We start from the raw sequence: 23,531 nt of genomic DNA, 5'->3' as shown, positions 1-23,531 counted from the left end.
AATAGATCGCTTTAATCGCTATTACAGTTGGGTATGGGCACGTGGTCTTATTTAGAAAAGATACAAAAAGAGACGCATACAATGTTTATTCATTCGTTTTGTATTTGTCCGAGTAACAAAGCAAAGGAATGATAGGCCGATTCAGTCGAAAACTGCATTTTACTTCTCATTTCAAATAAAAAGCAGGGTTTGCAACTTTGGTCAGCTACACGGAGGGCATCATGCACCGAAGTAGTTCTTGCTTGTTCATTGGCGTGGGAAAAGGCGGTTCTAGTGCTTTTAGGGGGTAATCAGCGTTACCTGCAAGGTCGCTATTTTTCTTTTTGCTGCAATTGTTTTCATTATTACTTTGACACACCACATCTTTAAATTCTCGTCCTTGCATTAGAATATAAACCAGTTAATATTGATGGTATCTCATGCTGCGTCATATGTTTTAAAATTATTACACACTGAATATTGAACTGAAGCTTGACATAAAAAATGAAATCGCAAATCAAATCGTAATCGCAATGTCTGTCAGAAAAATTGCGATTAGATACTTTCCCCAAATCGTGCAGCCCTACTGCACAGTCAGTGATTATGTATTCAGTGACAATCTCAAGCCAGACGCTCTGCATTGGGACACATACTTTTGTCACTTTTGTCCTTTCATTTCCTGAATTAATAAAGGTAAAACTCGCTTTCCAGAAAACCTCGCTGAAAGCCCTCACTGAACTTAATGCTGCTTTTCCATCTGTGACGCGCCACACAAGCAATTTGCTTAAAACAGGCTCATTCTGCAGTGAACATCTTCATCTCTTACGGCCGGTCTGTCTAATGTGGTCCCGTTAAAAGGAAGGTTAATTATCAGAGACAAAAATTCATGCCATTCAGCCATCTGGTGATATCACCCCAAGTGTTAGCTTGCTGTAAGGAACGCTTAGCTACTAATTAAGACGCAGTAAAAGTTAAAAGTGACACTAATGGAAATTGAGGTCACACTATCTTCCCTTGTATTCCCATCAGTCTAATATTTCCTGTATCATCATCTGTGGTAAGTAAGTGGTCTTATAGTTATTAAATAGCACACTAATCCAATATCATCTAGTACAATTCCACACTCAGGACATCTGCAATGATTAATGACTGTATTCGCTACTTTACTTGGACCAAACAAAATACAAAAATGCTATATAAGAGTACTAGAAAACCACAAGCCAGACTGAAATTCTATTTAATTTTTAAACAAAGCCCACATAGGACTAGTTCACACTTAAAACATTGATGCTTTTAGTTCGTTAATTGACCGGTGATGTGTTACTGGAGCCAGATCTTGGGCTATGTGCCGCCGTTGGTCCTTGAACGCACCCCTGCAGTAACGGCCCCCATAGTGGACTCAGCAGGGATGACTTGAAGGTTCTCTGAGGAACCCGTTAATATTGGAGGTCAGATACCGATCGCTGCATTTTGCTTGGTCATGCTTTTCAGCCCGACGGCACAAGATTGTGACAGGAAATGGAATATTAAGGTGGGCCGTGATCTCAGGCAGAATGCCGTCGTCGCATTAAGGGTCAGACAAGCGGCGCTGCATCGTTGGTAATGAGAGGAACCCAGCGATCCACATGCTGATACCGTGATGATTCATTACCGAGCTAACCTTCAGGTGACATCCGCTATGCTCCCAGGAAATGAGAGCGGGCCGCTGAAGACCTTGGGCTGTTATATAGTCTCACGGCACTGGAGGCACTCGCACCGTTTTGGCTGAGCAGTATCTCAGCTTGGCAACTGAAAAACTGCAAAAGTCCACCTATCAGTGCCGTCCCCGATCCCTCGTCCAAAAGTCACCAGGCTCTGCAGTTCCGCCTTTCAGTTCCAGCTCTAGCATCATACTATAATTATTGTACTTTTCACAACTTTGAGGGCATCTAGCACACAATCCTCGACGCCCATATAAAGAAACAGCACTATTAGGACAATTGTGTGTTCAGAACCTTTCAACACCCATCAACCTGACTAAAGTCCTTAGGTGGCCTTTGGAAAACACTTGGGGCTGCGGCTGTTTCAGTGCCGCCTCCTCCTGACCTAAACATTCTCATCATCCATACAGATCTTCTCCAGCATTTCCTCTATATCTGAGCCTGACAACTATAACTGACAACACTTACTAAACGTCTACTACTTTTTCGAACCATCTCGTTTCCTTTCTAGTTATTGTTCACATGCCAGGTTTGAAACCACTCTCAGCATATCAGGACTGGCCATCCCTTCTTTCCTTTAGGTCCTCTTGCCCCTTAATGCAACTCATAGGCTGTGCATCTATCTGCTTGTGACTTCCCTCCTTCCTCTCTCTCTTTGCGACTTCACCACCACATTTCCGTGATTTCTCCTACCTACATCCATCCCTTCACACTGATTGCACGCCTTGATCCGCGGTGCTGAAATTGTAACAGAACACGACTCTTTGTTGTAATCAAATGCAGTGAGACAATCCATCTATATTTATCTCTGCTCAGGAATATCCGAGAGTGACAATAACAGTCTCTGTCACATTACGGCCGTGCAGATTTCAGGTGATGAATAATTTATTTATCTAAAGATGCTCTTCCGCATCGGTTATGTTCTTATTGGCTGGCAGAGAATTAGCTTCACAAATTGTTATAAATGAGAGTACAAACAGGAACCTGCACAGTCACCTGTAGCAACTCCACTGCATCCCAGCTAGCAACAAAAGAAAAGCGAGATCAAAATCAGCTTCATCCTCCAACAACATAACCGCACAAAAGGGATCTGCTTTTCTGAAGGCCGATCCTGCTCGACATTAAACCGTGAAAGGCTTGGCAGGACAGGCTTCACGCGAAACAAGCCAGTAAGTCCAGCAGCGTAGGAGCACAAAGGTGATGGAAGGATCACACAAGGTCTTTTTGGCTGCTGGACCATGGATAAGCTGATGATACCCCAGAGAAAGGGGGGTGGAGGCACACTGGACTTGGTGAGGGGATGAGAGCCAGCACGCCTAAGGACATCATCCTGGAGCTCGAGGGCCACTAAAGGGTTCCTTACAGCCTGATCCAGTGATGCACAGGAAATGAAAGGAAGCATTTTTGTAGTTTGTACATGTATGAAAACAGGTGCGTTGGAATTCACAAATACCTTTCTGTACTCCTTGTCTTTAAAACAGACACATATGTAGAGGTGAAAGACAAGTTTGGGGTCAGGGCACCAGGTCAGCCATCCATCCAGCACTCCTGGGGCATTAATCAAGGGTTAAGGACCTTGTTCAAGGGCCCAAGGGAGCAGAGGATTCGAACCGGCGACCTTTCCTTCACAGGCAGAGCCCTGATCTACTGTGAAATGAAGCTGCATTTTCTGTTCGTTTAAAGTGAACTTCATTCATTGCTGTTGTTTTTCTCACCCTCCTAACTTAACGTTCACCCAGTGTAACCCCAAAGCTCCTCGCCAACAAGCACCTCAGGCGAAACAGAGGGAGGAGACAAGTGCTGCATCTCGGCTGACAGACGGCGATCGGACCGTCATTCCCAAATACCACGAAAATGAGCGGATTCTCATCGCCTCCATTTCCACTGCTAGGCGTCAGGAAACACTCCCACCTGCTCGCCGAGCCCGGACACACTGTTTATTTGTCTCACACCAAAGAGAAGTGGCATTCACTGCCCCAAAATCATATGGCTTCTTGTAAAGACTATAAACTACGAATAATTTGCATTACAATAAACAGAGAAAGTTATCTGTAAACTGATTTTTATAAGTGTCAAAATGTGCATGGAAAACTGTAATCATTAAAACGATTTCAGACAGATCAGCAGAAAGAAAAGTCACGAGAAGAAAAGAGGACAATTGCCTGTGTGCAGTGACTTTAAGGTTAAGATGCATCTTTCATTTTCTATAAGCTAATTTCACTTTTCTATGGCCTCAGCTGAATCCTCTATCCTGGGCTTTAAAAATGTACCAACTGGATGCGTGTCGACCCATTTTTAAGGGTGAAAGAGCGTAATGGAGGAATTACCCTCGGTCTTCTCTAGGACCCAACCGCTTCGCTCGTCGTTGCTATCGGCAACTCGTCTCCGCCACTCTGCATTTCACTTGTGGTCCTTGGGGCTTGTAACTGCCTCTACCTTGGACCCAGATGGCGCCGTTATATAATCAGAGTAAAAAATTATGCCCAGACCACTTCTCTAGCAAGGACATGCACAGCAATCGCTTTCTGCCAGGATGCGCAAGACTCGACGGGATTCGCTCATTTCTCTCGCCTTTGTGGGTCACATGCACTTACTCATTTAAGGCTCCAAGATGAGTTTATCGCCATTGGAACAAGGAAACCTGTTCAGTCCATTAAGAAGCCTGCACATGTTTTCATCATCTACACCCAGGGGCGAGTTCAGAGGCCAGCAGGGGGCGTCAAAACCAAATGCGCGGTTCGAAAGGTGATCAGTGCCGTTGCTGCTGATATTATACCCACGTAATCTTCTCTCACTCACGTATTTCTTCATTTATTTTCTTGCTTTATAGCTGCATGCGATGAGGAAGCAGCGGGGGCTCATGCGTGGGGCGTGAGTCTGGACACTCGGCAGTCACTTGATAACATCCAGTGCCACGTAATTGAAGCTGTTGATTTAATTCCACGATATGGTCTCGGACTGTCGAAGAGTGCAGATAAGAATAATGAGTAAAGTGGCGTCTTTGCCGGGCCCATCTGAAGCGCCAAGAGCAATACAGCTAGTGCCCATGAGATGGGAACTCATCTGGCGTAGTGCGAGCAGATAACTGCTCGACTGGAATCTGGTGATGAGCAAACAACATACTGACAGTATTTTAGGTCTGGTTCCAATGAACACCTTATGATGTTCCATCGCTCAGAAAAAATCTCTCCTTTACAAGCCCTTTGATTTACAAGCCCTTGTACTGGAACAATGCACCGCACTATATTTGAACTGAACTGAATGTCCCTTACAGTAGTGTACTTTAGCTTGTAAAACTGAAGGTTGTTGGTTCATATCCCACAACATCCTTCCTGCTTTATTCCTAGGATAAGGCATTTACCCCAAAATGCTCAATTAAAAAGTGCAATGATAATCCCCAAAAGTGGACAAATTCCATAGCCCAATATTACAGAGTCAGAAACATCAAAACGATCAGGTTTAAGTAAAATCAGTTTGGAAATAAAAGAGGCCGCCTGCATCAGCGATCTCCTGGGAGAGCGGCTCCAACGAGCCAACAAAACACAAGCAGCTTACAAAGCAGAGCAGTGTCACCCATTCCGGGCACCTTCCGGCCCCCCTTTCACACATCAGGTGACCCCAGGCGTCGCCGGCGACTGAGAGGGCAGGCAGTGCACCGCTAACGATCGCTTACGCGGACCTGCTCAGATCCGGCCCCATCCCTCCAGATCGACGTCTGCTTTGTCCGCAAGGAACCGGGGGCCCAGCACAAAGCCGGGGCTCTTACCTAGCTTCGGCAGTGAGTACTTCACTTTGAAGTAGTCTTCGTAGAACTGGAGAAGCTTCTTGGTGATGTTCAGGGCGTAGTCGCCGGAACCCCTGTTGATGGCGTTGGGTCTGGCGTACAGGCGGATCTTCGGGGAGAGCATGAAGGAACAGAAACAGGGAGAGCGGAGCGTTACTTTCTGTTTCTTTGCACTTATTTATTCATCTCTCCACGTCTCACTTGATTGTGCTTTTAAAGTAGCACTTTGTCACTTAGATCGTCATGGAAACGGTGCACTTGGCCCCGTCTGTGGTACGGGCCGCACAGAAACCTTCGCAGACCCCAACGAACACGGCCCCGTCACGCACCAGCACATCCATCCATCCAAATTCTCGCCGTGCCATATATAGACCTGATCACATGACAGCAGATTAATGTCCATCTAGTCAGGCCAGGCAATAGCCTTCAGACTTACTCTCACAGCCTTATCACAGCTACAATGGCCAAAGGATTAATTCATCTGCTGGTAAACGTGCTGTGGAATAAGGGGGCTGCAAAGCAATAGGAAAAAAATGACACACCTAATGATTTCTGGATTTCTGAAGGCCCAGTGTGTCTTAAAAATCTGACAAGGGCAGTAGATTGCAAAGAAAGGAAGCCGCGAGCATATTAACAACAGGAGATTAACGAAGCACCATCGAACAGGGAAAGGGGGTCAGAGAGCCTGCCTGAGATGTGGGAGGTCTGAGGGGGGGCTAGCCAATAGCCAAAAATAAACTTTAGGGCAGGTTTTGCTGACTGGGGGGGGGGGGAGTTTAAACCCAGAATTTTGTGGCTACATGCCTGCTGTGTGGGGGACAAGAGAAACTGCAGGATTCTTTAATGGGCTGATGGCCGGCTGTATGGCAGTCCCGCTAGTCACCTGACTGACGAAGCTTGATGTTGTAACCCGGCGATCAGTCAGAACGCGGCTTTTTCAAGGTCAATTAGCCGGGCTGCTCACTGACTGCCTGGGTGGTCATGCGGTCTGAGGGGACGTCGGGGGTGCGCGTCCAAGCGAGGAGATGCGGGTGTTCGAGCGATTCCGGCGACACGGATGACCACCGACAAGGCCTAAAGCTACGCGTCATTTCAACACGCCAGACCGAATCCATGGGGCAGGCTTACAGAGGTGTATGAGGGGGGCCCAGCCCAGAGCCCAAAAACACGGAGTACTGAACCAGAACAGGCTGCTGCATCAGGTAGGAAAGACTTCAAGGACTGCTGTCCCAGTGTGTGGCAGGAGTCTGGCCCAGAACCATGTGGCTGGTTAACCTACTGGTACGCCACTGAGGCTGGCATCGACGCCACCACTAATTCCATAGACGCTATCGACACTGTCACTGAGGCTGGCATCGATGCCACCACTAATGCCATAGACGCTATCGACACTGCCAGTGACGCTGCCATCGACGCCACCACTAATGCCATAGACGCTATCGACACTGCCAGTGACGCTGCCATCGACACCACCACTAATGCCATAGACGCTATCGACACTGCCAGTGACGCTGCCATCAACGCCACCACTAATACCATAGACGCTATCGACACTGCAAGTGACGCTGCCATCGACGCCACCACTAATACCATAGACGCTATCGACACTGCCAGTGACGCTGCCATCGATGCCACCACTAATACCATAGACGCTATCGACACTGCCAGTGACGCTGCCATCGACGCCACCACTAATACCATAGACGCTATCGACACTGCCACTGAGGCTGCCATCGACGCCACCACTAATACCATAGATGCTATCGACACTGCCAGTGACGCTGCCATCGACGCCACCACTAATACCATAGACGCTATCGACACTGCCAGTGACGCTGCCATCGACGCCACCACTAATACCATAGACGCTATCAACACTGCCAGTGACGCTGCCATCGACGCCACCACTAATACCATAGACGCTATCGACACTGCCAGTGACGCTGCCATCGACGCCACCACTAATACCATAGACGCTATCGACACTGCCAGTGACGCTGAAAAGACTCATGTTCAGGGGTAACAGGTGTTAATGCGCTAAGTGAAATTTCTCTGGGGAAAAATGGTGTCAAGGTTTTCAACATGAAACCTGTGGTAATAACACTAATGGCGTTACTAATTTAAATATTTTAACACTATGATTTAACACTATATTTTAACACTAATATTTTAACTGCTATTGAAGTATAAAAGTATAAAAATCTGAGTATAAAAAGCAGCACAGTAATGCAATCATTTCATTTTTGTACTGAGAACTATAAAATGTACTGAAATGTACTGCAATGTATAGCGTGCCTAGCGCACAATTTTTCGTTCTAGGAACGTTTGCCGAATATTACAATTAAACTATGGAAAAAGTCGAGTTTTCCTGATGTTCACACGAAGGGCATGGTACAGCAGCAGGTAAGACTGTCACATTGTGTCACTACTACAGCTACTACTACAGCTCAGGATAGTAACATAAACACACAGGAAGAGCATGGTACAGCAGCGGGTAACACTGTCACATTGTGTCACTACTACAGCTACTACTACAGCTCAGGACAACAACATAAACACACACGAAGGGCATGGTACAGCAGCGGGTAACACTGTCACATTGTGTCACTACTACAGCTACTACTACAGCTCAGGATAATATAAAAACACACGAAGGGCATGGTACAGCAGCGGGTAAGACTGTCACATTGTGTCACTACTACAGCTACTACTACAGCTCAGGACAACAACATAAACACACACGAAGGGCATGGTACAGCAGCGGGTAACACTGTCACATTGTGTTACTACTACAGCTACTACTACAGCTCAGGATAATAACATAAACACACACGAAGGGCATGGTACAGCAGCGGGTAAGACTGTCACATTGTGTCACTACTACAGCTACTACTACAGCTCAGGACAACAACATAAACACACACGAAGGGCATGGTACAGCAGCAGGTAACACTGTCACATTGTGTTACTACTACAGCTACTACTACAGCTCAGGATAATAATATAAACACACACGAAGGGCATGGTACAGCAGCGGGTAACACTGTCACATTGTGTCACTACTACAGATACTACTACAGCTCAGGACAACAACATAAACACACACGAAGGGCATGGTACAGCAGCGGGTAACACTGTCACATTGTGTTACTACTACAGCTACTACTACAGCTCAGGATAATAATATAAACACACACGAAGGGCATGGTACAGCAGCGGGTAACACTGTCACATTGTGTCACTACTACAGCTACTACTACAGCTCAGGATAATAACATAAACACACACGAAGGGCATGGTACAGCAGCGGGTAACACTGTCACATTGTGTCACTACTACAGCTACTACTACAGCTCAGGATAATAATATAAACACACACGAAGGGCATGGTACAGCAGCAGGTAACACTGTCACATTATGTCACTAATTTCATGGGTTCAAGGCCAGATGGTGTGTTACTGTTGCACTTTTATAGAACCATAGTTTTATTATAAAACAATATTTCCACATTAATCATTAATAATAATGTGCTAACACTGACAGAACCTTTGTTAAAATGTACAATGTGGAAATAACGTTCCATAAATGTTACAGTAAGAACGCTCTCTGCCAACTTTAAGAAGACCTATAAATAACATGAGCTAAAGTTCTGGGACGCTCCCTATTAGCTGGGTGAGCGTACGCTCTCTTCTTCCCAGACTTGTCCTCTTTCTGGGACCTAAATGTTAAAAAAAGTCCAGCATTTCGCTTTGCTTCATGCTGACATTAGCTGTGTGCATATCTGCACTGCATTGACGCCTGCCTGCCGGTCTCCTCATTTTTGCTAAGTAAAATATGGTCACTTTAAAATTCATGAATTGGTTTAGAGCAAGGCTGATTTGAAGATGCCTTGTCCATTTGTTAAATACCTGCCAATAAACAAAGAGATATTATGATAAACACGCCCAGCATCCTACATAACTGATGGCTTCCTTCCACCTGAGGGCCCATGAATGCGCTCACCAGCACTCCGCTTTTGGTGAAGGTCTCCTTGTAGGTGAAGTTGCACACTGTCCATGCCAGGTAATAGGTGGACATCCGGGGGGTCCTAGAGAAAGAGTTCGTCACCCAGCCGTCCTCGTCCAGCACGGACATCTCCACCGGCATGTTGGAGAGGGACACGTAGGCGCTGTCGTGCTTCAGGCTCACTTTGAAGGTAGCTTTATAGATGGGCTCGTCGAAACAGGGGAAGGCTTTTCTAGCATGAGTCGGTGAGAACTGCGTTACTGCGAGAAACCTGCAAACAGCCACGCCAAGCGTTAATAGTAATAAATAATAATACATTTTAGGCGAAAACACAATCAACACAATATGTATACGCATACTGCTACATTTAATCCTAGCGCGATCTGTAAAATTGTCATAACGCCATGAGTAAAAATAAATATATAAGTAAATAAAATTCTCACTGCAGGAGAAACGCGCCAGTAACTTCTGCACTGTGAAAGTTTCACTTAGTTCAGCTAGAGAGATAATCGATTTAGCTGGGTATTGTGTGTTATCATAAACCTAGTAAGAAATTCCGACGCTTTAGCCAAAAATTTGGACGTTACTGGCGTATCATTTTCCTATAAAATTCAAAGCATAATTCGTGGTTTATTAACTTAGACAATCCGGATGTATACAGAATTCTTAAAAACCATATAAATGCGATGCCTACTTAATATACAGAGATTCATCGTCTTAATGTCAGAGTGCCGATTTGTAATAAAAATTAAATCACACATGAAACTGTATATTCATTATTTTCTGAAGAAGGTGTGCCAGGGGCGTTTGGAATTCATCTTCTAAAGTTTGTTTTTTTCCCAGCATCGAGGGGTGATCGTGAAACATGAAAACTGGAGGAGAAGCCGGGAGAGGGAATAAAGGGCCCGGGGCCCGATCGGGACAGATCCAGCAGCAGGAACATAGAGGGGCCAGGATCAGTGCTGCGTGACGAACTGCGCCAAGCCAAGCAGGAAAATACATATCGGGAGTACATTTACAGATAAGAATAGCACGTCAGGTTACTGCTGATCTTTACCAACAGGGTCGGTTAATCCTATGGGCGGCTACATAGGGCGCACCGATTTACCAGCGAATTTCATTGTGCATCGGACGGGGGGCGCCGGCGGTGAGGCTCGCCTAAAGCGCACTTCATCGGCTAAGACCGGTATTAATTCAGAATATTAGGCAGCATCATGGGCGTCGTTAGGTCCGATCGCACGGGGCTATAGCCCCGAGTATCTTAAGCCCGAGTATTTTAGCCCCGATTCCAATCTTCCAAAAACAAAAAAAAAATAAGCCCCATGTAAACTTCACTTAGCCCCTTATCTTTTCTAAAGCTAGAAACGCCCCTGGTCAGTAAAATATAAACACATCGCATACAGGTGGTGTACCGTATACGGTCCAGTGAAGTAACGCCTTGGTTTGTACGATGCCTCTCTGACTGGGTCACTATAAATTATAGGCTGCCCATCTTAAAGACTGACAGATAAGCATATACTGGCTGAGTGATTTCTCTTGACAGCGTGGTCACAGCTGTCTTTCATCTTCCAGATACACTAATTGTATTCAAACATGCGTAATAAAATGAGGAGCGATTTCCAACACTGTCCCATTGGGACGATAACGGCGCGCTGGAATTAGCATTAGGATACAGACGCGGCGGCTCCGCTTGCGGCCGCCATCCAGATCGCCGGGGTCCGGCTGCCTATACCGGGACGACCATACCTGCAGCTGCAGCCTGGATCATCAGCCGGCGAACACGCGCGTCCGTATTATTTTGCCTGCTCATGTGTATTTACGCGTCTTGTGTAAATCGATGCAATTATCTCTTTGATAATCCTTGCCAGAATCAGTGCCTATATTCATTACGAATGTCATTTGAATGAAAGTATCCTGTTGTACTTGTTTGATAGTTTACTTTGTATTTGATGTAAGTATATTGACAACGCTTAGTAACCTGCAATTCTGGATGAATAAGTAGAATAAATATTTACAGAATAAATAAGCCTTACCTTCTTTCTCCATGCAAAACGTAAGAGCTTCGGAAAAACCCCAGCAGCTCATTTTCGATCTGAGCTTCGAAAGTGATGTTCATCTTGTAGATTCTGAGCGGTTTTAACTCCCTGTACAGAGCGATGACATACAGCTGGTTGGAGGGATAGTAAAACTGGCGGTGGAGGCGCAGGACGCCGGGCTTCTTGCTGTCCGAGCTCACGGCCACCTTCTCCACACGCAGCCCGTCCACATGCAGCACGATGAACTTGGTGGAGTTCACGCACTCAAACTCAATGTAAACTTCTCCGGAGAAGGTGAAGTTGTCCATGTACACCGAGAGCCTCAAGTCGTAGTGTCGCGGTCTCAAGGAGCCAGGTAGCCTCGACTGTCGCCACGGCTGGACATCCTCATCTCTCTGACTGACCTGCGGGTCCCGGGACTGGTTGGACTTGCTGGTGGAAGTGTTTGGAGCCCGCGGGCTGATTTCCCCCGAGCAGTCCTCAAACTTGAAGCTGAGCAGCACGGCGATGACAGTGAGGAGGATGAGGGTGAGCACAGACACGGCAAAGCCCAGCGCCATCCTCTTGTGCACGGTGAGGCGCCGCTCGGCTGTCCTGGGTCGGACCGCGACACTGTCCGCCCACTGATCCGAGACTCTCCTCCCGTTCCTTAGCGAGTCGTCTTCCGTCCCCATCGCCGTGAAAGATAAGCCCTTTCCACGCTTGTTCTCCAAAGTCATACTCAGCGGGAAACGGCGTTCAGGACAAAAGCGGCGGTGAACTATTAATTGCAGGAGTAATGTCTCCGGCAGCAATTTCTGACAGCAGGCATTAAACAGACTGTTGTGTATTGCATACATAAAACAATGCAGGATGGCACAAAATAAGAAAAGTATCTGAGGGACTCCATTGACGCAACGATCGTAAGTCACTTACAGTTAGTGCGGATTTTGCTTGTATTCAGGGTCCTGCTACCTTCCGGCTGCCACCTTACGCTCCCAATCGAGGATCAGAGGAGGATCGGTAGGAAAAGCAGCCCGGTCCCGGTGCCGCCGCTGCAGAGGCGCCTCTCTCGCATATTGTGGCAACTCGGCACTGACTGAAGCTCCGAGCCCACAGTCCCCAAACCCCAGCCTGCTTTAAGGGATCATGACGTATCCAGTGGCAAATAAAAGCGATGCGTGAACCAGCAGACAGGCACTTTCCACAAATCTTCCCCAGTGGTTTAATAACACTTTCAGTGATTCAGTAAACGTCAAAACAAAAATAACGCGCCAGTGTCCGGGGAATATGCGAAATCTCCCGTAGCCAGGAAAAATGAAAAGCATAAAAAATATTTCCAAGCAAATGCTGATCACATCTCTCATTAACTACACAATTTTAAGATAACATCGTAAGCTGTAAATTGCTGGCAGAGTGCTAGCAGGATACAGCACTGGGTAATGTAGAGTCTCCCAGTGCTCTCAGATGCAGTATTGAGTTCTCTAAACTTTACAACCTATGATATTTTTTCCATAACGACATACACGTTCAGCGCCCGGCCCCTTCTGGAAAGCCATCAATAAACCCGTCAATATACATAAATACTTGAACATTTAGATCTTAAACTTATCTGGTTCAGCGTCTTGGACTGTAATAACACTGTTTTAATTGCTCTTAAATCGTTCCAACTACACAGAATAATAATATTTTGCATAGTTTCTCTTGGCGAAGTTGATTCTAAAGGGGGGTTGACCTAATGCACAGATATCATGTGCAACTTTGTTCCAAGCTTTGAGACGGTTGAACGCGAAGATTTAAATGGATTTTTAGACAATGTGGTCATGTTCATGTATCTACAGCGCTGATCAGTAATTAGCCGGTATCATTCAATAAGCCAAACATCTCCGCTAATTGGACACCTGTCCTTCGGGTAAAGCACCTAATGTATTTGCTAATAATTCTAATCTGATATAGTATGTTGCTGCAAGCTTTATTGATTAAAAATGGGTCTTTTATAAAGCCAATGTCATTTGCCTTTACTTTTGAAAGGACAGTCCTTTGCGATGGGTTGGCGCCCCGTCCTGCGACAGGCTGCGGACCACAGGACCCTGAATAGGACAAGAGCTTATCGAAAATAGATGGATGGAAGGATGGATGTATGGATGGATGAATGGACTGCTGAAAGGCCTATGCCATATTGTGAAAAGAATATTAACGGGGGTATGGGCGTTTAATCTCTTTATCCACAACGCTACATTGCCTAAATGCTCATCTCTACAAAGCCGAATTTCTACACCCCGTAATTGTTTTTGGATGGTTCCGTAGGCGTGAAATCGCAGCCCCTTTGCTCCACATGGGCACGACAGACGCCTAGATAACCAGAAATCAGAGTAATATGACACGGAAGAAACGGATCTGCCTCCGAGACACATCTCCGATCCCCGCTGCGAAAACGTGTTGATATGTTCCCGAGCAGAAAACGCACCGCTTTTCTGCTCGTCTGTAATTGCTGGGGGTCTGTGCGCGTTTAGGGTGACGGCTCCCCGGAGCGTCCTCCGATCGACATGCGGCTCAGGTGCTTCCCATCATGGCTCTCGGGGGGCAGGAGTCCAGGCTGAGTGCTGAAAGCCGGCTTGGTGTCTCTCAGAAAACAGCCGACACTCCTGCCTTCATTTCCCAGGAACTGTTCCCCGGCCGGTAGATAACGCCCATTCGTAATAAGTAGCTTTACAGAAAACAGAAGAAGCGTTGCATGAAAATACAGGTGTGCAATTACTGCAAACCTAGAGATTTTACATAAATGAAACCGTCTGAACAAGCAAAGTTACTCCGGCGGGTTGGGAAGCCTCGTAGAGATGAAACACAGTGGCGGCTCCGGATGGTTTTCAGATGCTTTTCTGTGGTTTCTGTGTTGGCCACCAAACAGCCTAATTAACTCCTGTTTATCTAATAGATGTGATTTAATCCCTGTAGCAGAAAGACCAAACGAATAGCCTACTATGGAGCAAAACGCAACCAGCATCTATCCGGTGCACCCGCCTGGGGAAACTCAATGCAGAACTTAACTCACTAAGTAACTCCGCTTGCGCTAATACGTCAATATCAATCATACGTATTAAGTTCCAGAGTATTACGTCATAATTTGTGCGTAGCGGCCATTTTGCCAGGGAATGTCGAAGGTGCCTTGCGCTGCTCGGATGCAGAATTCTCGCTGTTTCCTGTTAAAGAAAGTTTCATATAAATAAAATTTATAGAGAACACTCAGGACCATTATCAGAACTTTATTTTCTTCAGGTAAAAGGGGCCAAGCCATTTATTCATAACTTGTGAAGGAAATAATATACCACCACAGTTAACCATAAGGTCTAAATACACGTGCAATGAGGCACAATACCCATCCATCCATCCATGCATCCATCCATTTTCCAAACCGCTTATCGTACTGGTTCGCGGGGGGTCCGGAGCCTATCCCGGAAGCAATGGGCACGAGGCAGGGAACAACCCAGGTTGGGGGGCCAGCCCATCGCAGGGCACACTCACACACCATTCACGCACACATGCATGCACACCTACGGGCAATTTAGTAACTCCAATTAGCCTCAGCATGTTTTTGGACTGTGGGGGGAAACCGGAGTACCCGGATGAAACCCCACGACGACATGGGGAGAACAAGCAAACTCCACACACATGTGAACCAGGCAGAGACTTGAACCCGGGTCCCAGAGGTGTGAGGCAACAGCACTAACCACTGCACCACCATGCCACCCAGGCACAATACCGTGTTCTTAAATTTCCCACTTTGTCTTACAGTAGGGTACCTATGCAAAAACACTTTAGAAAAAAATAAAACATGATACCATCCAGACATGCAAAGACAATAAAAATAAAGACAGGAGCACCCTGGGGGCCAATCAGATTTCAGTTGGGGCAGGTGCCACCTAGAAGCTCAAACCCCCCCCATTTGCTAAAGCTCTTACAAAATTGAAGAGGCGTATGCCAACGCCGACCAGCCACCTGCAAGCGATCTGGGAAATCAACCAATCACACCCATTCTCCAGACAGCATCACCTATCCAGGCAGCTGACATCACACCTATCAGGAACCACAACAGTGAGGCTCCTACTTAGAGCGAAAGTGATTTGTTGTCATTGTTGACACACCATAGCACACAGTGCACAACAAAATGCATTTAGCCCATATGTCACATAGCAGGGGGGCAGCTAATTCAGCACCCAGGGAGCAGGACCTTGCTCAGGGTACCACAGTGGTACTTTGTTGGTCGGGGATTTGAACTAGCAGATCTTTCAATTAGAAGTGCGCTTCCCTAACCATTAGGCCACCACTGCCACCCCTTACAGATACAGGTCATCAAAGGTGAAAGCAGGATGTGGAGCTGGGGTGTTACCGCACAGCAGGACACAAGCAGGAAAAGAAGGTTACGATCCACTTACAGCTCACGGGACAGAAAGGGGCTTCATCGAATAAGAGAACAGAGCAAGAAAGACCAGGAAAAGGCAAGGGAACAGAACTTATAACACACAGTAACATGAACAACGACAGACTGAGATCAAAGGCAGGCACTTAAATACACAAATAACAAGGACTAACAAAAGGCAGGTGTGAATCATCAGGACAGTTAACCAATGAGCACAGTGCAGGGAAACAGGCTACGGGTGGAGAAACTTTAACAATTAACATGCACAGAAAGAAGGGAACTTTAAGAAATGCCAAAACTAGGAAACAATAACTACGTGCTGGGAAATAAATAGGGTGAAATTAAAACAAGGAAACAAAAATAAAACAAATGAGGCAGAGCTCAAACCCATGAGTGCAGGACTGCAGCGCTGCTACTGCACACTCAGCCCACTGAGCTATGTAGTGGTCCAGGGAATAGGGGAAACACACTAGGGGCTGGTGCAAAGACAGGGGGAACAGGGCAGCCAGCAACACCTGCTGGCCAAACGGGGAATGAACACATAGGACAGGGATAAATGGGCACCAATCCTGACACCGGAGTGTGGGCTGTGCCCTGCTTCTGACACGGAGGCAAGAGGAACACGTACAGCAGCCAAACAGCTTCGAGGAGTCTCCGAAGCTGGCCTGCAGAGAAGCTGAACAGGCAAACAAAGGGACACTTCCAGGAAGAGGAAGGATGAACAGGCAGTAGCCGTCAACCGATTAGGCACCTGGAGCACCATCTTCTGAAGGGGTACTGATTTAGCAAATCGATTTCAGTTTGGCCCAGATGATGCGTGGCCCTCCACTGACTCTCAACCAGCACTGTAAACACTCAGCAATGTCTTTAACTTTCTGAAGGAGAGTGCAGAAAAGACCAGACCAAGAGGTGAACACCTCCACCTCCATGACCCTCCCCCCCCCACCCCACCTGACACACAGCCGACAGCCTAACACGCGGGTCCTACATGAGAGCTGCTCTCCAGAGGGGCTGCCTGCAGGTGCTGGAGCTGGGAGGTGAGTCAGAGCAGCCCCAAGCCGGAGGAGGACAGAAGCTGGGCTCCGCACTCGCTGATTAGCACTGGCTGGCTTTGCCCACCGAGAACCAGGTCTCATTATACGGCGTCTTCGCGTGTCACACGGCCGACTCGCCGGTACGGGTCAGCAGGTGGACACGGTGCCGGTGCGAGTGACGAACTTAAACAGCTGTCAGGGTTTCCTGCCGTGAGTCAGAAGGAAGAGGATGCAGCACCGAGAGAGGGATGGAGTGAAATCAACAAAAGGTCGTTTAAAAAGGGATTCAGAGTAATGGCGTGTTAAATAACTCTGTTTAAAAAAAGCCCGTGGGGAGGAGTGAAGGGTGTATTTTATATAATCGTGAATGATTTAGCCATCTGTGAGATGCACCCACCTGGAAGTCGTGTTACAGGCGATTTCCCGCTTGCCTGGCGGTTCCGAGCGCCTCAGCAGTTGCGGCTTGATCCTCGTCATGTTGCTCTGACACATCTCCCCCGTCCACCGAGGCGTCTCCGCTTCATGCCAACGACGGGATTTCATGAAGCCGAAAATAAATGAAAGTCCGTGTCGAGGTGACAGACATTTTGTCACCAATAATGGAGTATGCAGTGCACAGGGACACAGAAAGCGCAGAGAGACTGCAGAACAGATTACTTTAGGCCTGAACTCTTACCAGACGGCCATCTGGCAGAGATGACTGACCTCTATCCGCTTGACATCGCCACACAGGGAGGAGAAACTGACACAGAGAGGTGAGAGGCTACTGTAAATCTGTCTTATGAATAGGTAGCAGGATGCAAATGCTCATTAATCACTTGTTAATCACACAGGGATTGTTTTGAACCTTCCCACAAATCCCAGTTCGTGTTCCAGTGATGGACGTCTGCCAGGTGTGCAGTTGCTTAGACAGGAAGCACAGCTGGCAACAGCTGTCATCAAGAGATGGTGTATTAATGAATGTTTCTGTCGGCTGTTCAGTTGGCACCTTTGAGATACACTCCGTATTTAGACCACCACAGCATCATCCATCCATCCACTGATCTTCATTCTGCTTCTCCTGGTGTGGAGGAACAGTCAGGAGTATATTTTTAAATCTTCCTATATTCTGTTTGGCATCGTTATATCACAGGCGCCACACAAAGCTGCACGGAGTTTTGATGCTGACGCTGGACCAGGCTGTTTGTTCAGTAATTTGTTATCCGTCCCTAAAGGTATGTTGCAAATTTACGCACACGGACATACAGCGTCTCAGGACCATGGTCAGCAACCACTTCAACTCTACAGAGAGCAATTATCCCGGCACCAAGCACAGTACCCATGACCCAGCGCGGGCAATAATTTGAATTTTCATACCCCCCCTCGGCAGTTCTAACACGGCCTACACTTCTGCCTTTTTTGATAGTGAAATAATTGCAGCATTTGGCAGACCGGAAGGTTCCAGAACAAGAGAGTTTGCGATCCGCAGAGGGAGCAGAGTGGGAAGGATGAAGACTTGCTTGCATAATTACTGATTCAGAGCACATATTTAAAAAAAAAAATGTTTCGCCGGGGAGAACGCCGGCCAGGTCGCATTCCCTGTGGAAAAGCAGAACTTCCGAAATATTTAGAAAGACCGCATGCTTGTATTTCATCCACCCCATCTGTGCATCTCTGGTTAAAAACAGAAGCCTGTGCTAGATTCCCTTAAGCCAGTCGCTACTATTCAGCTAAGTTAATAAATCTGGGTTGCGAGGAGACCATAGGTTTCATTAAACTTACTTTATGGCCAGCTGGTGGCATTAATCCCAGGCCTAAGCTGACTGATACACGGTGAGTCCGATTCCTCAAGTCGACACTGAAGCCAACCAAGCATGTGATGTTACTAAACAAGACACCAGCCCCGAGTTCAGCCTTGATCATGGAGAAGGGAAGACTGCAGTTACTGTCGTAATGGTCTGTCATCTCAGTAAAACATCTAGTCAGAGCTGTGCAAGAGGTCTGTGAACAATGGGCCCCATTCACCACCTACGCGGATTTCGCTAAGATTCTGACATTCATTAGTGTTTATTATTTGGGATTTATGGTTAGGAAAGAGCAGAATCTGCACACATTCAACAGCACAAGGACAAGTTTCTGCCAAATAATTGCTTACTGTATTTTCTTTAGTTCCACAGTATATGATAGGATTTAAATTACTCACTTATTTCATAAGTATTATTGTTGTTTTAATAATTTATTAATTAAAAAAAGTAAGTGTACCATGCACCGTTTTTCTGTGTTATTTTATATCCCCTACTGACGCTCCTAACCGGCTCTCCATTTCCTGCAGCACTACATACACTTCACTACTGAAGAACTACTTTACATTTTCATCTGGGCATTCTTCACTTCTCGCGTAACATTTCTTCTTGCTTTCTGTGTGTGCACATGGCCCTGCAGTCTCACACCCTCTTATGGGGATTGGCGGGTGTTGCAGTCTCACGCCCTCTTATGGGGATTGGCGGGTGTTGCAGTCTCACGCCCTCTTATGGGGATTGGCGGGTGTTGCCGTCTCACGTCCTTTTATGGGGATTGGCGGGTGTTGCAGTCTCACGCCCTCTTATGGGGATTGGCGGGTGTTGCAGTCTCACGCCCTCTTATGGGGATTGGCAGGGGTTGCAGTCTCACGCCCTCTTATGGGGATTGGCAGGGGTTGCAGTCTCACGTCCTTTTATGGGGATTGGTGGGTGTTGCAGTCTCACGCCCTCTTATGGGGATTGGCGGGTGTTGCAGTCTCACACCCTCTTATGGGGATTGGCAGGAGTTGCAGTCTCACGTCCTTTTATGGGGATTGGCGGGTGTTGCCGTCTCACGTCCTTTTATGGGGATTGGCGGGTGTTGCAGTCTCACGCCCTCTTATGGGGATTGGCAGGTGTTGCAATCTCACGTCCTTTTATGGGGATTGGCGGGTGTTGCCGTCTCACGTCCTTTTATGGGGATTGGCGGGTGTTGCAGTCTCACGCCCTCTTATGGGGATTGGCAGGTGTTGCAATCTCACGTCCTTTTATGGGGATAGGCGGGCGTTTACATATGCTAATTAGGAACAACCGGCACATGCTTTCAATTTACAGGGTCAACAGGATCCATCGTTTAGAACACACCGACGATCTGAAGTGGACTTCTCGTAGAAATTAGGATGGTCCTGGAAAATGAAACCCAGTGTTCCACAGTGCTCTATGGCTGTCTTCCGCTCAGACCTGTTCTCAGCTATCAATTAGACTCAGCTGTTCCATGAATGAATTACATCATTAAAATCGTGCCGCTTCGAAAGCATTAACTGAAAACTTCAATTTTCCAGATTTGTTACACTAAATTATTAACAGGGAAACTGTATTATGAGAAACGATTTGATGCTTCCAAGCATATTGCCCCTTAAAATGAATGTGTTCTTTTTTAAAATCAAAGATTACATATTCATAATCCATAATTATCCAAAGGACTGATACAACTAAGCATAATAAATAAGAAATATTTTTTGGTGTGATTCAAAAACAACTCATTTGGTAACGTGAGTTAAATTACGAGATGCATAGAATTTATCTTAGCTGTCACACATTAATTAATTACTTATAACAGATTTAGAAATATTACAAAATATTTTTTTTTTCCCTGAAATTTTGACACAAACATTGCTTGAGTGTGACGTCCGTGAGCTCGGCAGTGAGGCCTGTATTCATTCTGCTGATCCAGGCCTCTGAGCGACAGCCAGCATTAGACCTCACAGACAGACATTCAGAAACGTAAAACGCATCTTTCGTAGTCCTTTCAATATACCCAGACGACGATAAAATAATGAATGAAGAAACAAAATGAATGAAGAGTTGAGCCACAATGAGCCGTGTCTCCCGTGCTGGGAGCTGGGAGGTAACAGAGCAGCAGCCTTAAATAATATCGCCAGACTTCCTGACAGGCCTAACGGCCGCACCAGTGACAGGCTGTCGCTAAGCAGCCAGAGTTTGGGGGAGTGATGAGAGGCAACACCTTCATTTGGAAGAACATGACTGAGGGAACAACAGGGCCGGCCTCGCATGATGGCATGCGTAGGCGGCAGGTGTTCCCACCTCGGGTCAGTGGTCTCGTTGCCCTCAGGGAGAGCGGTGCCTGATTCCCCACATGCGAATGTAACCGGCAAACACCGACTCTTCTGTCTGCAAATAAAAAAAGAAATATCTCCTAGCAACGCTCAGCTGTGAGAAACAGGACTGACAAACATGGTCACGCGGTTATTAAAAGGAACACAGTTTCTCTGTTGGTAACGGGTGTGCTTACTGAGATACGCTATCAGAATCTGCCGTTTATCTTGGATGAAAAGGCACTAATGACTGGCGGAAAAATGCCGTACCCCCCCGTGCTGACAGGCGAAACTCCATACGATGACACCCTTCTGTGGCCACTCTGCAAGCAGATGATGTGTTTCTGCCCACGGGAGTCACTGTGATGAGGGCACTTTGTGAAATGTGACACGTCGCAGCCTTGTACAGCGCAGCGCTTCCACGGCACTCCCGAGGAAACAGAAAGCGGGCTTCAGTATTAGCAGAAGCAGACTGGGGTTTGATTTGAGAGCTTCAGTCTGCATTAGGAAGCACCCCCTTTGAGAGGGTGTATGTGATCAGAGAGGAATCCCAAAGTGGGAACAGAGGGAAGGAGTCCTCTCCTGTCCATTTTTTTGGAGGGTGTATCTGTTATTTGGAGATCTGTATTTTTTAACGTGGAGCAAAAAAAATGTTATTCAGGGAGTGCAGATTTCAATGAAGTCGCAGGTAAGCTGAGTACCTGCAGCAGGAGACTGGTGTTGATGCGGGGATAACGCTGACCTCAAAGGCTATTTGTATGTAAATACAAAGACAAACGTGAGTATGTATGAGTACACTTGAAGACGAGTGTAGTGGAAAACTCTTTTTGAGATGTAGGGTGGATTCAAATATGCTTTGAATTCTTATTTTGATCTTTCAGCTTTTAGATGTTAAGCTTCACCAAGAGAATATGCTGATCATCGAATATACACAAAAAAAATCCAATAGAAGATTTCACACCTAAAGTGCAGTACGATGGGCTAGATGCTCACACCCCGATCCCCAAAGGTCACTCGGGAGGTAGCTGCTGTCTGTTCCCTCTGCTAGGCTCCGCCTCCTTCGTCTCAGATGCTCAGATGGGTCTTTAACCGGAGTAATGTGACGTGAGAGAGAAATCTCTGGATGCCGGCGCTGGGCATGTCATTTCACAGTCCGTCCGTCCCGTCTCAGATCCCGGGGGACTCTGACGACTTGCTCAACGCCCAGCCTTAGTGCTCTTTAATTTCCTTCCGCTAATCAAAAGAATAATTAAGTGCAGAAATATATAATCATTTTCTCAACTTCTTACACTTTACTGGACAAGTCTAACACATAGAAATCATTTAATCAATGGTACAGCAAAATCAACTCAGAGGCGAAATTCAGAAGCAGCTTGTTTTCCTGAGGCCTCCAAGTCAGCATGATGTCATAAGTGGGTCATGGGAGCATGTGTTAGGCATGCTGGACACGGGGAATCATTAGTAAAAGGCTCATGCTTTCTGCCAGCACATGTCACATCTCTCCTTCTAGGACTCTACAGTATTTGCACCCCACACACCTCTTTGCAGCTTGGGCTACCAACGTTGCGACAGCAAACCTTGAACGCAGACTTTCCCCAGAAACCTTTCAGTCACAACCATGACATCCCACAGAAGGATACCATGTGTTCTTCCCATGACAGGTCCCAGGAGGCTGGACAACTTTCCGGAAAAGATCATGTGGCATCGTGCACATGTTTGTGTGTTTGGGTGTGAGTGTGCACTCACATGCCAAGGCTGAAATATGGCCCTCTGCCATAGGGGCACATTAAACGAGACTTCATTCTGTTTCAGACCCCCGCCCCCCCAGTCCCTAGGTACCCATTACCCTACCTACAGCAGTAAAAGTTCATGTTCAGCTAAGGAAGACTCTAGCCTCCCCCCTACCATCAGGAGTTTAGCTGCAGGCAACTGGAGACTTGACCTCAGGAGAAGTGTGGAATATGGCAGCAGAGCCAGTGCAGGGAGCAGGCAGGGGGAGGAGAGAGCAGGTAGGAGGAGGAATGTGGGGATGAGGAGAAGGGGAGCAGGCAGGAGGAGGAAAGTGGGGATAAGGAGGAGAGTGGGCATGCGGAGAAGGGCAACAGGCAGGAGCAGGAGAGAGCAGGCAGGAGGAAGAAAGTGGGGATTAGGTGAAGGGGAGCAGGCAGGAGGAAGAGAGTGGGGATTAGGAGAAGGGGAGCAGGCAGGACGAAGAGAGTGGGGATGAGGAGAAGGGGAGTAGGCAGGAGAAAGAGAGTGGAGATGAGGAGAAGGGGAGTAGGCAGGAGAAAGAGAGTGGGGATGAGGAGAAGGGGAGTAGGCAGGAGAAAGAGTGGGGATGAGGAGAAGGGGAACAGGCAGGAGCAGTAGGGAGTAAGCAGAAGGAGGAGAGTGGGCTTGAGGAGAAGAGGAGCAGGAAGGAGGAGGAGGAGAGAGGGGAGATCCCACATCCCTGTTCCCTTCCCTTCTCTTCAATCATCAGCCTTCCCTCTCACCTCCCCTCA

General features: G+C 47.0%; 1 protein-coding gene and 1 long non-coding RNA gene across 2 annotated transcripts in view; both read right to left on the bottom strand.

Moving 5' to 3' along the window:
- Positions 1-12,927, bottom strand: part of LOC125739307 (thyrotropin-releasing hormone-degrading ectoenzyme-like) — a 64,675-nt gene extending 51,748 nt beyond the window's left edge. Inside the window, exons 1-3 of the mRNA XM_049009279.1 lie at positions 11,502-12,927; positions 9,466-9,739; positions 5,446-5,572 (exon numbers count right to left, since the gene is read on the bottom strand). Of these exons, the coding sequence (XP_048865236.1) occupies positions 5,446-5,572; positions 9,466-9,739; positions 11,502-12,343 (1,243 nt within the window). The 5' untranslated portion in view covers positions 12,344-12,927. The remainder of the gene's footprint in view (positions 1-5,445; positions 5,573-9,465; positions 9,740-11,501) is intronic.
- Positions 12,928-14,172: 1,245 nt separating this feature from the next.
- Positions 14,173-16,001, bottom strand: LOC125739335 (uncharacterized). Its single transcript, XR_007397121.1, has 3 exons — positions 15,917-16,001; positions 14,600-14,683; positions 14,173-14,190 (listed from the first exon to the last, which is right to left on the bottom strand). It is a non-coding gene; the product is annotated as an uncharacterized LOC125739335 (long non-coding RNA).
- Positions 16,002-23,531: the final 7,530 nt, after the last annotated feature.

The sequence above is a fragment of the Brienomyrus brachyistius genome, chromosome 3, assembly GCF_023856365.1.
Source record: "Brienomyrus brachyistius isolate T26 chromosome 3, BBRACH_0.4, whole genome shotgun sequence".
Taxonomy (NCBI): Eukaryota; Metazoa; Chordata; class Actinopteri; order Osteoglossiformes; family Mormyridae; genus Brienomyrus; species Brienomyrus brachyistius.
Note: the sequence above shows the minus strand (reverse complement) of the source record. Positions and strands in the feature narration are given on the sequence as shown.